This window comes from Diuraphis noxia, unplaced genomic scaffold (assembly GCF_037042655.1).
Source record: "Diuraphis noxia isolate RWA-SAM2 unplaced genomic scaffold, SU_Dnox_SAM2 contig0004, whole genome shotgun sequence".
NCBI classification, from domain to species: domain Eukaryota; kingdom Metazoa; phylum Arthropoda; class Insecta; order Hemiptera; family Aphididae; genus Diuraphis; species Diuraphis noxia.
In genome coordinates, this window is record NW_028301714.1 from 60,151,283 (window position 1) to 60,168,933 (window position 17,651).

General features: G+C 33.6%; 2 protein-coding genes across 4 annotated transcripts; both read right to left on the reverse strand.

Moving 5' to 3' along the window:
* Positions 1 to 45: 45 nt before the first annotated feature.
* LOC107172297 (polycystin-2-like) lies at positions 46 to 8,705 on the reverse strand. Of its 3 annotated transcripts, XM_089225352.1 has the most exons (11): positions 8,559 to 8,705; positions 8,322 to 8,446; positions 7,057 to 7,281; positions 5,676 to 5,904; positions 4,819 to 5,064; positions 4,364 to 4,453; positions 2,248 to 2,400; positions 1,665 to 1,888; positions 977 to 1,104; positions 466 to 511; positions 46 to 403 (listed from the first exon to the last, which is right to left on the reverse strand). In XM_089225352.1, exons 3-11 carry the CDS (start codon positions 7,176 to 7,178, stop codon positions 256 to 258), a joined length of 1,386 nt encoding a protein of 461 aa, XP_089081478.1. In that variant the 5' UTR covers positions 7,179 to 7,281; positions 8,322 to 8,446; positions 8,559 to 8,705; the 3' UTR covers positions 46 to 255. The 3 variants fall into 3 exon arrangements, with proteins under 3 accessions (XP_089081478.1, XP_089081479.1, XP_089081480.1); XM_089225353.1 differs by lacking the exon at positions 7,057 to 7,281; XM_089225354.1 differs by lacking the exons at positions 7,057 to 7,281; positions 8,559 to 8,705 and having other exon boundaries at positions 8,322 to 8,463.
* Positions 8,318 to 17,065, reverse strand: LOC149056266 (polycystin-2-like). The gene is made up of 5 exons (XM_089227048.1): positions 16,993 to 17,065; positions 11,007 to 11,120; positions 10,021 to 10,172; positions 9,446 to 9,562; positions 8,318 to 8,446 (listed from the first exon to the last, which is right to left on the reverse strand). Exons 1-5 carry the CDS (start codon positions 17,063 to 17,065, stop codon positions 8,318 to 8,320), a joined length of 585 nt encoding a protein of 194 aa, XP_089083174.1.
* Between the last annotated feature and the right edge of the window lie 586 nt (positions 17,066 to 17,651).

A 17,651-nucleotide genomic window follows, 5' to 3' on the forward strand; every position in this document is an offset into this window, starting at 1 on the left:
ATTTGCTTTTTGTGTAGTGATAATATTGATCTATCGACTATCTGTGACCGAGTCAAGGCCGCAGGGCAATTGAGTGTAATTCCATCAACATAACTTACACGTTTACAGGCCCTGAACTGCTCGAATACAGAGTTATTGATGTATTTTGTACGGGTATTTTTTTTAGATGTTTTTGTCGTCACAATCGTATAAGCTTATAAAAAAACAGTTATGCTACGGGTCAATTGTAAAAAAATGTTCATAATAATTATGCAATCAAGAAGTAGGGTTATTCTGCAGGTTTTGTTCTGCGTAATTCGGTGGTAATTGAACTCGTATCGCATCGAGACGTGCTATGACGATATCGCATTTGTTATGAACGTCTTCCAATACATTTTCAAGTAGGTCTACTCTCTTAATCAACCTGAAAACTCATTTTATTTATAAATCAGTTTGGAAATAATAATCTCGATACTGTATACTTGCCAATTGATATCTGATGCATTGGAAGTGTCCTCGTCATCTTTATTACCTAAAAAGTAGTAAATAAATATTTTTTTAGGTATACCTAAGTTTAATTTTTACAATATATATACATATTATAATATTAATGAACAACCGTTTTTAATTTTATTGAATATTGGCTGTAATACCTATCTCGACTTCGTCTGGGGAAAAAAATGATCAAGCATACATACGGCATTAACTAATTTTCAAATAAAAGATTCTCGGAGTTGATGAGTCTTTGAAAATTTTTGCACAACGGAGTGTGGTGATTACGCCTTCGTTCAAGAATATAAATTTCAATTTATAAATACATATTATTTAATTCCAATTTAGACGGGGGATCGTCCGAACAACGTTAACGTCAAACGCGCATGACTATTATCTGCAGTAGTCAATATAGGCATAATAACTGATGATAAGACTGCAGTTGTGAAATAATCACAGACTATAAAAAAATAAAATAATAAAATAATAATAATAAAACGCATACTCGATTCTGGTGCGTTTTGCAGCACGTCCCGGAACATCTGCTTAGCTTCGTCTTCGTGGACCATCTTCTGCGGTTCGATTCCATATTTGTTAAGGATGTTTTCCACTTCCGAGTCCGTAAAACGGCAGCTGCGGGACGAGGACGAAACATTAACGAAATCGTGGTTAGATTAGGTTCCCGTCGTCACACACAGGTATACCGCTGTGGTATAGCTAGTAGTTGAGCATAGAATGTATTATAGTTAAAAGCCAGATTCACAGCTATGTTTGGGTGCGTCGATGCGCATTTCGATTGTTCGTACGCTACTTTTTTGGCATCGTGTAACAACCGAATTGCAACTTCGAGTGCTGCCTATATACCGAGAGAGAATTGACTACAACTCTAATTTTAAATCATTATGGTCACCCGTTGTAACCATATGGTTACCACGTCCACGCACGACACGAAGTAGCTGTAAAGGGTCCGGTTTCATCCTGTTGTAGGGTTTGCGAGATTAGCTAATATCGCGAATATGCCCCTCCTTATTATGTTTGGTTGTGAGTGGGTGGAAGCGGCGAGGACTTGCACAAATGCCCACTTCGCCCATCATCTTATTTCTTAGACTTACCGACTTACGTCCATTCTGATGACATATATGATGCCTTAATCCTAATTACACAATATTACATTATATCGGTATACTACGTACCGTTTCAGTATCTTATAAACGTCCTGATAGGTAACTCGACGATCCAGTTCATTGTTCAGCCGGTCGGTTCGACGGCGCACCGCCCATTTTTCGAAACCCATTTTGGCGAGCACGTTGTCCACAAAAGCCGACACCTTGTCGCTCACGTACGGTTGTCGGTCGCCCAACAACTGTTCGACGTCCACGTCGAAATAAGCGTGAAACACGATCGCCACTAGCATCGTCTTGAAAAAGAGCGCGGTTTATAAAAATACAATAAATAAAAAAAATTTCAAAAAGTTCCAGGGTGGGCCAGTGGACGAGTCAGAGATTTTCGGGAGGGCAATGGCCTGCTCGTGCCCGCTCTTGGCGCCGCCACCTGTTGCAGTACAATGGTCCCTGCAGACTCCGGCCCCATATCCTAAATTGGGGTGCACAAGTGAAGCACAAAAAAGCATTTTGATCCTAGCCGAAAGTCTTTTACAAGTATATATACATGTACAAATAACCCGCGGACTCGCTGCGGGTTAGGTTATGATCTCCCTGGCCTTTGAAAATAGGTTTAAAAAATACACAATATAATTATACATCATAATATAATTACCAGGAGAACGAATATCATCACGCACGTGAAAAATACGAAGAAAAACGTAGTGAACCAAGCGTCAGCGTCTTGAAGCGTATTGTAGTCGAAGTCCCTCATCAGTATTCTGAGCGACGAGAGAACGGAATCGTAGATGGTCGAGAATTCTTTTACCTAGTTTTGAGTGGGTGAAAGCGTGTTAGAGGAAAACGACCAAATAAATGACGGTCGCATTGCGTTCAATTATCATAATAGTATATATATACATGCATAATATGTATTATATAATGTGCATTTGCGGAGGTAATATGCATTTACAAGTAGGTTCGACGTCATTCGAATAGCGATGTCCTTTGTTTTTACGAATAACGAAATGTAACGAAAGTACGCCGAAGGGGGTGAGACAAAGTTGTTGATACTTTTTTTTCTTCAAAGATATCTTTTTCGCTTATATCATAGTTGATTCGTAAAAAAATTCGTATATGATTATTATCTATAGTCTATATCAGTGGTACAGATGTATAAAATAGTAGCTTTGAATAAATATTATCTAAATAAAATAAATAAATAATTTTTATTAAAAAAAAGTTCAAGTTGTCGCGGCACACCTTTCAAATTTCACGATACACCCTCTGGGAAATATTGGTCAATGGTCATATACTCAATGGTATAATAATCATCATACATCGTCTTAAACATATTATCTAAATATTTGAATTGTTTATCATGTATATTATGTATATTATTAGATTTTAATCATATTTATTAAAAGTTATAATTTTTATAAGAATATATTCTTATGTTCATCATCTTTCATATAGTTGTTCCAGAACAATCATATCATACACGGGAATTCATATAGGTATGGTCATAGTAGGGCATTATTCGAATATTTTTTTATTTAGATAAAATTATTATTCGAATAATTTTAAAAGAGAATTATTCGAATAAAAATGTATTCGAATAACATTCACAACGATTTATTTGAATAAAAAATTATTCTATACATATTCTTAGAATACAATTATTCTATACTAATATTGAGCTCTATACAAAAATGTACAAATAAATTAGACATTTAGATATTATATGGGAAATTTGCATGTTTAAAATTACCCAACCAAAGTTTAATCAATTGAGTAAACGAAAATTAATCGAATAATATTTATTCGAATAAATCGTTGTGAAAATTATTCGAATAATATTGTTTTTAAATTATTTAGCACACAGACATCTCATGGAAAAAAACGACCCTGCCATATGTGAAATGTGTGGAGTGGACTTCACAGTCAAACATATCATCACCGAATTTTTAAAAATACGATTATACGAAGAAAAAACACCACATATATCACAACAAATCGGAGAAGCGCTTGCACCGGACCCCCAATCAATCATGAACATCCTACAATTTATAAAAGAAATTCACCTATATAACCTAATTTAAGCCATACCATAACATAAGTTAACCACCCTTGTAAACTAATTTAAGCTAATGTCCAACTAATGGCCATAGAAGCCGATGTTTTTTAGATCAATAAATAAAAAAAAAAATTATTTAGATGAAAAGTTATTCGGATAATTTTTTATTTGAATATATTTATTCGAATAATTATCTAGATAAAATTTTGCCCAACTCTGGGTATGGTTAACGAGATGTAAAAAAATATAATTGAATACATTGCAGTATTTGGTGCACATTATGCGAGTATGCATTTGGGGATAAATATTTTGTTTCATGTGAATAATATGTATACCACAATGGGCACAATGTGGATTATTGAGCCATTGAGGTTCAAAATGGATGTACACGTTTTCCAATTTAAACTTGGTATGTATTTGGGATGCGTACGAGTTGATTTCCGGTTTCCTGTTTACCTGCGCCGATACCGTTGAGTTGATTCCATGGTCATCAAGAGTCATTAAATATTTTTCTCAATATTTGACTAAATATTGAAAAACATATCTAATGGCCTTGGGGATCAACTCGTACATACCTAATAATCATTCTGGAATCAACTAATCAACGTAAAGCAAGTCTCGGGCATCAACTCGCTTACTGCGACCAAACTCACTACCTACAGCAAATAATAATATTTCGACTGATATTAATTGTATATTGTGTGATCGAAATTACCTGTGCGCCGAATGCAAAATAACCAAGCGCCGCGAACGCACTCACGACAAAAATCATTATAACCAGGTATCCCGAGACGATTTTGAAGCACTGCAGTGACAAAAAATAATTTATTATATTATTGCCATAAATAAGTGAAAATATTATGTACCACAACTGAATATAATCTATAATATCGAAGGCCGGGTTATTAGGCGTGGACTGGTTAGGATGCTATAGCTAAAACATATTTGATCTGATTTGTTGTTAATGTTTGTTGTAACTTGGGTACCTATTTACGTTTTTTTCAATATTTTAAAAAAAAAAAACGAAATATTTCAATATTTTACAATTAATCGACATATATTATTTTAAATTTGCCCTTTAAAATTCCGAGCCCTTTTTTTACCAGTCTACGCCTGCGGGTTGCAATCGATGTAATAATTCGATAATTTGTAATACAATCTCTTGTTTACCCTGCCTACGCTCAAGTACACGGTGGTCATCGATCTGTTTAGGTCGGTGTACTTGATGACCTTGATGCACACCAGGAAGAACAAGTAGGCCGTCAGCTGGACAAGGGTCTCGTGTCTTGCTACCAAGAGCTCCACACCCTTGCGGTTCGTCACGGTTTTCGTGATTGCTTTCCATGGATTACCACCCGACGATGGCTTCTCCTTGAATACGACCATCAACGCCACGCCGATGGCCCACCACGCCAACTGCGGCGGCGTAAAGATTGCATTTTTTAAGTGGTTCGGTGGTGAACAGTTTTTAAGGAGTTAGAGATAGGCAATTTTCATGCATCCGGGTAATGTAAATTCGTGCATAGTATGTGATGTGTGTGTGTGTGTGTGTATGCGATAATATTTAAGAAAATTAATCTGAATTCGTTGTATTAGTGATCATCTTCTTCGGAGATGGTTTGATGTCTAAATTTATTAATCCAACGATTCCAACTTTTTTTTTAATCCCTGCAATGTACGTTATTGGTTGAGTACTGGAGTGTGTATTTTTGAAATCAGCCAGTTCACGTTTCTGATTTAAATTCCGAATAATTAACGTTTAAAAATTCCGAAATTTCAAAATACTCAAACTAAATTAATGCTTTTGTGTGTGTGTGTGTGGGGGGGGGGGTGAGGGGGAAGTGAATTGATTGATTTCAAGTAGACTTAATAATAAAGAATTCAAATCAGTTTTAAAAAGTGTTTTCGCATTATCACTAGGTCGATCAGTATGACGTAAAAAAATTGGTATGTTTTGGCTAAAATAACTGTTCACCACCGATTCTCCGGACAATAAATTGTTGAAAAAAAAAACCATGATGACTTACTGCCACGATACCGAAATCGACGTAGTTCCAGAACACAGTGACGTAGTCCTTCCGGAAGTACACTATTTCGAATATTTCTTCCACCGTGAAATAAACGACGAACCCGACGACGGCGAGCATGCCGATCAACGTAGACAACGAGTCGGCCACAGAGTACCTGTACAGCTTGACGGACCGAAACGTAGCCGACGAGACGACACCGCCGGATGCCGGAAATTCGAACACTAACCTGTGGGCACAACGTTCGAATTAAGCCGACGACAGCCGAATAACTATACTCTTATCGGTTTTAACGGAACAACAACAATGTCAGATTTAATGACGTTTGGACGTTTGCGGATTATTGTGCAGCGAGTCATTAATGCGTCGACAGCCGTGCACTGCAGCCACGCTCAACCTTTATATAATTATTTTTTAGTTCATATAGTACAATTATTATTTGGTATTATACATTACGTGGGGCTTGGACAAACATTTTGGTAGTGATTGAGATGTCTATAGAGGGGGGCGGTGGATTCTAAAAATTTGGGTACTTCTGGTAGTTTGAATTAAAAACTTTAAGATTTTTGACTTGGTAAATATGTTTATACTTTGCATCGTTGGAGTAAACATTTAATGTATTTATAATTTATATATATGTATAAAAAAAAATTGAATAATTAATAAAATTTTAAATATTTGTTTATGTTAAGAATTCGATAAAATTGAAAATGCGCTCTGACCGATGGCAAAGTAATCTTGCGAATGCAATCAAACATTATTTAAATCGAACCTTTGGGGAAGTACCTACTTAATTTTTGTCAGGCGTACAGCTAGTTCATGTCAATTGATTGGTGTTAAATATTTTTATCTAATGAGTAATGACTAAATGACATGTGCATGAGTTTGTGTAGATGAGGGCATTGGCGTATAACTATTATTATGAACGGGGTGGGCGGGGGTTAAGTATAAGTTAAACTATTTTAAATGTATTTATTTATCTTAATTGCTGGTGGAGGGAGGGGGGGTTAAACACCTAAAACCCATCACTGCAGACTACGTCACTGCTGGCGGGGTGGATAAGCACACACTAATGAATTAATTTACTACACGCGCAAAGAAGAGCGGTGACCGCGTGGAACAAAAAAATTGTCTAAGCATTACCCCTTGAAAATGATATGTTTGCAGGGGACTTACATCATTTTTTATGCCCAGGCAATTGCAGGGAAAATGGGAGGCATGAAAAAACTCGGTGGACTGAAGGTCGAATATAGCTGACGTACGTTCAATGATAATATACACTGCTGTTGCAGTAAAGTATAATCGCTGTCGCGTTTTGTTCTGTTCTATTACGCGTATATAGGTGGGTGGTAATGAAATCAAAGAAGAAATAGGCCCTCACTTGACAGCACAAACCACGTTTATGTTGCAGTTGTAAACGGCGAAATCCACAAAAACGGCTCTGGTAGCGCGGTTCAGCCACGTGTCGTGTTTGAGGTTCTCGATCATCGTTTTTGCGTGCATTTTATCCTTTGGAAAATCGAAATAAAATCCACCAGGTCCGTAGGTCGCGATTTCACCTCTGAAGAACACGCCCTGGGTCTTAGAGCTGTCAGAGTACTTCCACCTATACATAGGTACACACGGAAACGGAATGCCGGTCAAGTCACGATTAAAAATAATGTATATAGTCTCTCGTATTAAGGAGCCTGCTGGTGAATAATTTTTTAGCTCAAAAACAAGCATTACAGGCAAAACTCATTCACGCCACCTATAACGTATAATGGATTTCGATAATGAGAAATACTTCTTACAGGGCGCCGCTGGATTTGGATATTCAAAATTCAATTTTTTTAAAACCATAACTTTATGGAAAAATGATTTTGACCAATTTTCGCAAGCTTTTTTTGTTTTTGTTCAAATCACTCTGTAGAAAATGGTCCTCTTTCTTACGAAAATAAAAACAGAATCAAATCAGGTTGCTCTTCGATGTGTGAGAATTTTACTTGAAAAGCGTGTTTTGAGCAAAAAATTGGGTTTTTTTTGCGCAATAGTGCTGTTGTCATGTGTGTGCACATGCAGATAGTCCAGTACTCACATTACACATGCTCTCACTAATCACATAATATTAACGACTAAATAACACACAAATGGTCAGTGGTAACGAAATCGCATATTGCCTAAATATTTCCCCTTAAAAAGACACGCGAGCAGATTCCTTAAGTAGGCAGGTTTCTATTTATGTTTTATAATTAAGTTGTTCTATAAATAATATCGAGACGTGCTCGGCGAGTCGCGTCTGTTATGCGGATAAAAACTTGCCAACTAAGAACTTATGCGGGAAAATTCTTCGATTTTTATTTTTCAAAACTGTATTAGGTACATTAATTCAGTTTTTTTTTTGTTACTAAGCGAAAAAGCTATTTAAAATGTTTAAAAAAAACTTATTCTCTTATAAAAGTCTCTCTCTTAAACTTATTATTAGAATACAAGAAAACTTAAAGACTAAAAACTAATAAGTACTCAAGAAAGTAAACTTATTGCCATGAAATTTGAGCATAACTATTCCCGAAATTTGTCACATTCATTTGTCACAATATCGAAAAATCAGTGGTTATATAAGTTTAGCATATAATATAATACTAAGATCATACTAAGATGACTTACGGCGTTCCTTTTTGCGGTCCAAAACTTGCTTTGTCTTCATATTTAATATCGTATGGGACATAGCAGTCTTGGAATAATCCTTTGAATTGGTTTCTGATTTCACAGTGTCCTTCTTCGACTCTGACCTGTTGGTAATAAATAATAATAATTTATAAAAATACAACAACTCGAACAACTGTGTATGTGTTAATTGGGTTCAATTTCCGTCCATTCGCGTTGTACCAATAAGTTCGATACCTGTTGCAGTATTCGATTACGTTTCGAATTTTTTTTAACTTTTTTTGTTTTTGTTTTAGAAATAAATTAATCACGTCGATTGTGCATCTCGCGTTTATCGTTTAAACTGTCTCCGCTGAAGTCCTGGGCGCGAGTTGAGTAATAACAGCTCAATAGTGTTGTGGAGGTGTCCGCGACGTAGTTATATAACTTATATATAAATTGATATTGCGGAGAAGCCCCGTGTGTACAAAAAAAAAAAAAAAAGAAAAGCAAACACACTATAACCGCGTGTCGTCGATAGTATACGGTCATATGACTTGAGGGAGAAGAGAGCAGTCGTGTATTTTATACGACGGAAATCTCACGTAGAGCTCACTTAGTGTACCTACATAATATAATCTTCTGTATATGCACCGACGCGCTTCTATAAATCCCGATGGGCTTATGATTTATAATATATATATAGAGAGAAAGAATATATAGGTAACCTCCACTACTCGAGGGCCCACGCGTAATACCATATTAGATTATATTATTATCATTTAATTGTTGTAGTCGCTTTTATTTATTTATTTTTCTCCCCCTGGAAACATAGTCTCGTCGTCGAGAAAAATACGACACACGATCACACCGCTGCAATGCGCACGTCATGATAAATTATTGTTTCATAATATTAAATGATATTATTATGGTGTACGGGTAGATGTATCACCACGCCGTATTACTATCACTGTATTATGATAGTCGAATTATTGTAGTATGACGTGCAGCGGTTATATGACAACGAAAACAACTAAACATAGTGTAGGTGTATATTATATTATATTGAAAAAAGAAATTTCGTTTTTGGATTAAAATTTTGTTTTTAGTGGGTTATAATATACTCATTAAACATTGAATAATACCTGTCTCACTCTGGGTCTGAACAGAAATTTGTTTTCGGACAGTAATTTGGTACTGTCGTCCTTGTCCACCACCGTGGGAATTTCGTACAGTTTGTCACACAATACACTGTGAAAGTACTGTACAAAAACCAAACTTTGAATTATTAAATGTATGTCTATACGGCTATGCTCTGTGTCAACGAGAGAACACAACCAAGCAGCGACTAAAATTGGTTCTTCTGCGTTCTGTGCACCCCCCCCCCACCCCACGGGTTAGGTTCTCTCGTTGGAAAGAGTTTAGATATATACCGCACGAGTGTAATACAAATAATATTATATGGGACAAGTGTGGATCCTGAAAATTTAAACAGAAGTTTTGTTGTGTGAAATTTGGTTATATCTTTCTTATTTAGTCTACGTAATTTTTGATATAAATTAATTTTATTGATGGCTTAGACGACAGAGGGGGACTGAGCAGTGGTGAGCATCCATAATCTCAGTCTAAATCCACGCCTGAATTCATGGGGCATAACACTATGTGAAATCGAACTTTTGATCGGGTATGAAAGGATTTTATTTTACAGGTAATACTATACCTGCCAGAAGTGCGTCATGGTGATGATGTCGCCGAATTTTAAGGATATGTCGTAATCGTCGTCCGAGTGCGCCGAGAAACTCGATTCCAAGAACAGTGAGGATATTTCTCTGTTGATTACGAACGTGTCATACGAGTACAAACGAGTACATGCTGAATCGTTATACGTATATATTATCGTTAATAACAATAATGATCACAATATATTATTATAATGTGATACACGCGCAGTGGCGTATCTGATGCTCGAACACGGGAGGGGGATTACTGTTTTCAAATAAACTTTTTTAAATACATTTAATTACCTCATTAGGGTTTTAGAAAGGGACAAGTATAATTATTAATTTCTTGCAGACCAATTACATTTATTTTTTTTTGTCACAATTGTTTTAATTTTTACAATATATATAAAATATTGGAGAGATGCATAAGAATGTTTGGTTGGCTTGATTGTAAAACTATTCAATAATAGTATGCTTTTCATGGCCGCCTTCATGATTACATTTTTAGTGATAATAATTTAAGATATAAAAATTTACACTGTTCACCGAATTTAGTGAAGAATAGTAAAAAATAAAATAAACTATAATAAAACAATAAGACAGGATATTTCGTTAAGAAAGGGTATTATAGGAAAAGTTCATGAATGACACAAATGTTTTTCTTGAAATTTGGATTTTGGATTTTAGAATGTACAATTTAATTTTGGTGCGGGCCGCATGCGTAGTGTGGATACTGGATAGCTGATCTACAGGATAGGTATAACAGGAAGACCTGACAAACAAAAATAAAAATTGATACTATATCGTCAAACGTATTATGAAAATTATATGGATAAATATTTATTACAACAAAATATGTTATTTCATTTGTCAGGTTTTTCTATTACACATTGTATATGTACAGCCGTCATCGGGCGAGGTAAGTACAGTGTTTTTATATATTGATAATAATATGCTGGTCGCAGCTGCTCTCGATTGCGCTTACAGGCGAAGAATATCACGAAAAACACAGCGTAAATGGCCAGTTCCTGGATTGTTAGCTTGACGTACAGTTCACGATCGTTTTTGTCCAGAGCAATCTGGCGGGTCTTCCATATGACTGCAAACCGAGAAATGCGTGTGAGAACCATCGAAATATAATAAATTATTTTCACAACCCGAACATGGTGTAATTGAAATGCGTGTATAAGTTTGATAGAAGATAGTATTGTCATATTAAAATATAATTGTATGCATAACATACGAAACCAAACTATTATGTCGGTTTGTATGATATCGATGATACGGTATTGCTGGCTAAGGACGCTCGTCTGACAATACAAGGCGTTTCAAAGAAAATAGAGCATCGACGGAACAAAAATTATATGATATATATATATATTTTCACATAGTCCTACAGAAAGAGGTCGCATGGTGTGCATGGTAGCGGCGAATTTGACTTAGTTGTATGGGAGAGAGGGTGACACTAAAACTATAAGTTTAAATTCTACCCTATTCATTTTACCATTTAAGGTAGGTACCTAGTAACATATACCTATATAAAAACAATAATTATTCAAGTCATGATAAGCGATTTCCCTCATTACCTCCCCTCAAATAAGCCACTGGTGCGAGATCTGGTGCTGCGAGTTATCTTCACGACCCATCAGTAGCGTTGTGGTTAGTGGCGATTTAAGAAGGTGCAAACTTCCCACTAATGTGGGGGAGTTCGAATATCGCCTCCATATCTGTTCGTAGTACGGTTGGTGGTCACGTTGATAATTTGTAGAAATTTAATAAAGATTGTTGAAATATATTTACTCTTTCTGTATAACGTTTTTTGGTAGAGTCGTTGAAAATCATTTCATTCTTAATGAAACGCCCTGCATGTATTATAATCTATAATAATTAATAACGTACAGAATTACATGCAGGTGGAATTCCACCGAGAAGCTCTTCGTCCATCTGTTTAATTCAATTCAATTATAATAAATTGTTTGCACGATCCACAACGCGGTATTTAAATTAGAATCACCTCAAAAGCCAATAGCAAATTGGAGAGTTTACTTCTCTAGATATACAGAGAGCGGTGCAAGCTTATTGTGGTGAGTGGTAACATCTAATTATTTTGATATTCTATTTATATACAATACATATACTATTCAACTATTGTACATAGATTATAGTGAGTTCGATGATGAAGGAAGCACGATATAAATTTTGAATGTATGACCGAATTTGATTAGTATTTTTTCGCTGAATTAAATTATTGGTTACTATTACACTAGGTAATTCTTAACCTTTTTTTTTGTAATTTCGTCCCTTTCCAAGTTTAAATTTGAGTAGCATTTTTTTTTAAACATCTTTGAGTTATTTGTATAATTTTTTTGTTTCAACAGTTTACTAATTATTTATAATATTATAATATTTTTTTTTATTAGCAGTCTATAATACTTATTATTTCCTTGCGATTTTACAAATTTGTATCTTATGAGATATCATTGATTTTTTGAAATTTGAACTTGCTTTCAATAAGTTTATTTTTAAAACGGAAAGTATATTATTTTCATAACTTGTTTGATTTACAACATATACCGCCTTTTAATTTCGAATTTTGAAACAAAATATTAAAGAGTACTTTGATAAATAAAAAAAAAATTTGGACAAGCATTAAAAAAGATATTTTCATAAAAAGTTATAGGCACTTCATAACATAATTATAAATAATGAATATTCATCTATAAAATAATCACCCAATGTGGTCCGTATATATATATTGCTGATATTATACCACAAATACTTGCTTACAACTGAGAAACCCCGGTTGACGAACATTTACAGTGGATATACCTTTTTATTTCCTAAAGGGTAGAGGTTAAAAACTGGGGTACATGTACCACGTATATGGTATGAAAAAAGCCACACAGTGGTAAATAATTGATGGCTGCAGATCACGTGACAGTATGGAAATTAATATGTTTTTTTATCATTAATGCCTATGGCCAAAGTGGATGATTAAATGTTTTTAATTTTTTGTGTAAATTATTATTATTATTACTTTTATGTCTTTTACGTGAGTAACTAAGTTATTATGTTCAATAGAATATGGATCAATTATTCTGAATCGAGGAGAATAAACATCAATAAGTGGAATTAATCGACACACACACACCGCGCACGATCGTCGATCATTTAAAAAAACATATTTAAATATTTAAATGTCTTATTTTAATTTAAATACGATTACCTACACGCATATATTACAAACCGATAATATTCAGAACTTTGTAACAAGTTAATAATTTAGGGCACGATAAATGAGCGTTTACCGGATCAATACTTTTTTACTGAAACTCCGATGTGCGCGTTATTTATATGATATATAATATTTACTCTATAATGAAGAATTTACAACACGTTGTAGAATTGGTGGCACTAAACAAAACAATGTGCAAACAGACAAAGTAACTTCTGTATACTGTATATTTGTATTATTTAAATAAGTTTATTCTTATCGTTGAATAATATATTAGAAGTGCTGTAGTGCAGATAAACATTTGAACGTCGTAAAATTAAAAAGCCAAGTTTTACCATTAAAACGTGTAATCTTTAACACCAAAAGTAAATTAAAGATAAATCGAAGTCATTCGTAGGTCATAAATCAAAAATGACATTAATGTGCGGGACGCAGATGAGTGCTATATAATACTCTGTTTGTTACCTCTTTGAGAGCATAATAGAACGTAAAGTCTACTATGGCTTTATGAGCACCTATGTAATAATACGTATGTATTATTGTTAAACAAACGGAAAAATATTAATCTAAAATACATAAAACAAATAAATAACTAAAAAATATAATCTAATAAAGAATGATAAATGATTTCAAGCCAGTATTGTCAAATTTCGAAATAGATAATAGTTTGTACACAATACAATACTATAATACAATAATGATATTAATTTATACATAATTTATCAAAGTTTTTAAATAATTTAATTGCAGTCAAATTTAGGTTCTCTGAGACATAAGGTTCGATAATATTTTTGTTTTATAGGTAAAAAAAGTATATATAATATGTATATATTATATAAAATTGTATTCGCTTAAAATGTGTATGAAATATTTATTACTCATCTAGAGTGCGTCTAAAAGTTACTCTTATTTTATTTTAATCTTAAATGTAACTGAGTTATTATGCATGTATGTTTATACGTATTATTTAAATGAGTAATTTTGTGTGGTCGATGAAAATGTAACCCGTTATAGGTATATATAATATTTATAAATTAATGATCAAATAAGTAGGTAAATTATAAAAGTTACAGTAAGTTACTAATTTTAGTAACTTTGATCTACTAACAATTTATAATGAATAACGGGTAGGAATACTAGGCAGCCATTAAAAAAAAAAATTAAATTATATCAGAACAGTAATAATACATTATGATTATTGAGTTACAGCCGTAAATTAGAATGAATTGTATCAACGCGAAGTCGTAAAAATATAATATACATGAGTTCTTGTTTAGAAATTTATGATCATTAAATTACTTTGGGAAGTTTGTTGTAATATTTATTTCGAAATTACATTCGTACATACCGAAAGTAACAAACGTGATACATATTTTTCACCAGCTTATTTGGCTGACGTATGAATAAAATACAATTTAATTTTGAATATGAAATGTTATAAGTGTAAACCAAATGTACATTAGGTAAAATAATATATAATATACAATATAATGTAAATTAATAATAATAATCGTTAATAATGCGATGATTAAATTATATTCATATATAACCTTCAAGTTTCATTTTCTATGTAAGTTTATAGTTACGCTTTGATATTTAAATAATATTATAATACGAAATAAAATTAAAATAAGAAATCGTGAGGATAATGTTTTTTATTAATAATACCCTCGGCAACATGGGCCATTGGGTTTAAAGTGAGAAATATATGTAAAAAAATTACATGAATTATATCTATATCTAAATTATACTGAATTTTGGTCAGAAGATTTGCGGCTGCGATGAATTGTATGATGTTGGTAATGGATTGAGGATTGTTGTTTAATATTTCTGAAAGTGATGATTCGGGCAGGTTGAAGCTTGTACTAAAATATGTTCGGCAATCGGTGAGGATGTGTTTAATGGTTACTTGAACACCGCAGGTAAGCAGGTTGTGCATATTGGAGGCTCTTCCTTGGACATTAGAAAACTGTGGCAGATTTTTGTGTGTCCTATTCTCAGTCTGGTTATTATTACCTCGAATTTTCTGATAATGTTTTATTGTACATAATATGTATCATTATTAGCAATTTGACGTACCTTTCATATTCACAAATGTTCTTAATTCCTGTAATTCTCATTTTGGCGTAATTACCACTAAATTTAGTAGGTTTTAAATAAATTATAATTCTATATCGTACGTTCAATTTGTACAAATCTAAAATGATTTGGTCACTTAAATATTATGTTTATGTATGTATAATGATACGAGTACATATTTTTTTTTTTTACTATTAAATTGCTCACATAAATAATTAATAATCATTTAAACATCTTAACTAAAAAGTCTAAAACAAGAAATTACATAACAGAATGTAGCAATTATCCATTGTGCAAAATTAAACTTGATTAAAAAAATCACAGCTAAACTATTGACAATCTTATTAGGATACACGGATACACCTAATGATAAATGTGAACAAATTTTAACTATAAAATAAGTTTTAAATTTAAATTTTAAATTTTATTTAATCAGTATTAGGCCAAGCTACTGCCTTATATTATACTAGACTATGGTTAGGGGGTCTCGTTACACCTATTATTTAAGGGACAACGTGTAGGCACTTTTTAACCTCGTCTTAGACGGTCTGGGATCTATTTTTATATGTGTTAGTTGTAAATCCAGGGCCGTGTTAAACTTTTGGCCCCCAGAGGCATTAATATAAGTTGAGGAGTCACCAACAGTGGTTTATAAAGCTCGAGGCGTCCCTTGATTTTATCAAGCTGTGGCGCCCTGAGGCAAATACCCCCCCCCCCCCCCCTTAACACGGCCCTGTGTAAATCTGTTAATAATTATTAGTTTGAGTGAAATTTGATGAGGGTAACACTCTCGTACACATGCACGTGTCAATAATTCAATAACAATATAAAATTCACTATTCGAATTTTATTATATACAACTTATTGTTTTAATAAACCTAAAGTTAATTAACGTTGTCTGATTTTGATTTTGAAAAATATTTGAATTTAACAGAACAATGTCCATAGCTCGTACGAAACACTTTTCGTTTTTAACTCGAATTATTATTTTAAAAAATGTATTTTTTTTCAAATTTTTAATTACACTTCACAATGATATAAGCGTTCCGTACGATCTGTTATAGATAATTTTCAGTCAAGTTTGAATTATTTTTCAGCATACAAATTGAACAATGTAAAACTTACTTAAATTTTGCCAAAACTATAGGTTAGGAGCTAAATTTCCGATATCTTATTACTAATATTATTCTATTGTCTTAATGTTAAAAAAAAATTTAATTTAATCAACAATAAGTTAAGATGACTTACGCCAGTAAAACCTTATTTAATAATTAAAAAAAAAAAAATGAGCTAAATAGACGGCAGCAGAGAGGCCCCTTAAGGATGTAGTTTAGAAGGATTTTAAGCGTAATGGGAGTAGCATTTACGTTTTATTATTATATTGAAGTTAAGGAATTGTAGACAATATATATTGTACGCAGGTTGGTTCTTAGATCGCAAAATATTTTATTAAACACAGTCAAACTGGAGTACTAATTTTTATGGGGGGGGGGGAGGGGATTTATCTTACAATGTTTCGAGTACCTATCTATATAATATATAATATTTTAAAAATGGTAATTAAAAATTTACGGAGGGGGCTAACCTAACCAATTACACGCCTAATATGATACCGAGTCGCTCTGGTAACACATCATTACAATATTCAATCACCTACCTTTGGGTCGTACCACCGGATCTGACGGTTGCCCTGAGTCGATTACCGCGTTCGAACCACCGCGGTCCGACATGATGATATTACAATATTATTGTTGCGGCGGGGTTTCAAAACAGAAAAAATCGGAATATAATAACGATGATACACAACATATAATATCGGTGGTGAATAATCACCGTCGAAAAATATAATAATAATAACAGTATTATAACGTATAGTTTATCCGGACCCCGTTCAGCATTGTTGTCATGCCGCCGTCGCCCACGACGTATCGTATAATCAGATGTTTAATGTTTACATTAGACCAGTAAATTTTTTTTTTTTTTACAATATATTATATTTTCCCCGGGACCTACATAATAGTAATAACAATAATAATAATATAAGCTATTTGTTTGTTTAACCACAACATACGCCACGTCGGGCTCGTCTCTCGGACACTGTGTATGATTGTATATAGTGAAACGGTGGCGGTGGCGGGGAAAAAGGTCGTTACCGATTTAATAAGATCTATAATTCATATATTCCGGTCCCCTCGGTGTCACACACACACCCGAGTCCTAATAGACTTTTAGGGCCGGGATTGTCGCGGATATGGGGTGGGGTGGAAGAGTTCTAGCCATTATTTATGCCTTTTGGACCCTTGGTGACAATAGAGA

Bases quoted from the DNA above. Each gene is read 5' to 3' on its own strand.
- LOC107172297 (XM_089225352.1), bottom strand. From the start codon at position 7,178: ATGCACGCAAAAACGATGATCGAGAACCTCAAACACGACACGTGGCTG. The intron at 5,065-5,675 runs GTAAGTCATCAT...ACGCCGCCGCAG, and splicing joins TCGATTTCGGTATCGTGGCA to TTGGCGTGGTGGGCCATCGG. The intron at 1,889-2,247 runs GTAATTATATTA...CTCTTTTTCAAG, and splicing joins TGATGATATTCGTTCTCCTG to ACGATGCTAGTGGCGATCGT.
- LOC149056266 (XM_089227048.1), bottom strand. From the start codon at position 17,065: ATGTCGGACCGCGGTGGTTCGAACGCGGTAATCGACTCAGGGCAACCG. The intron at 10,173-11,006 runs GTAAGCGCAATC...ATAACGATTCAG, and splicing joins TTTCGTGATATTCTTCGCCT to CATGTACTCGTTTGTACTCG. The intron at 8,447-9,445 runs GTATTATTCAAT...TATTACCAACAG, and splicing joins TCAGACCCAGAGTGAGACAG to GTCAGAGTCGAAGAAGGACA.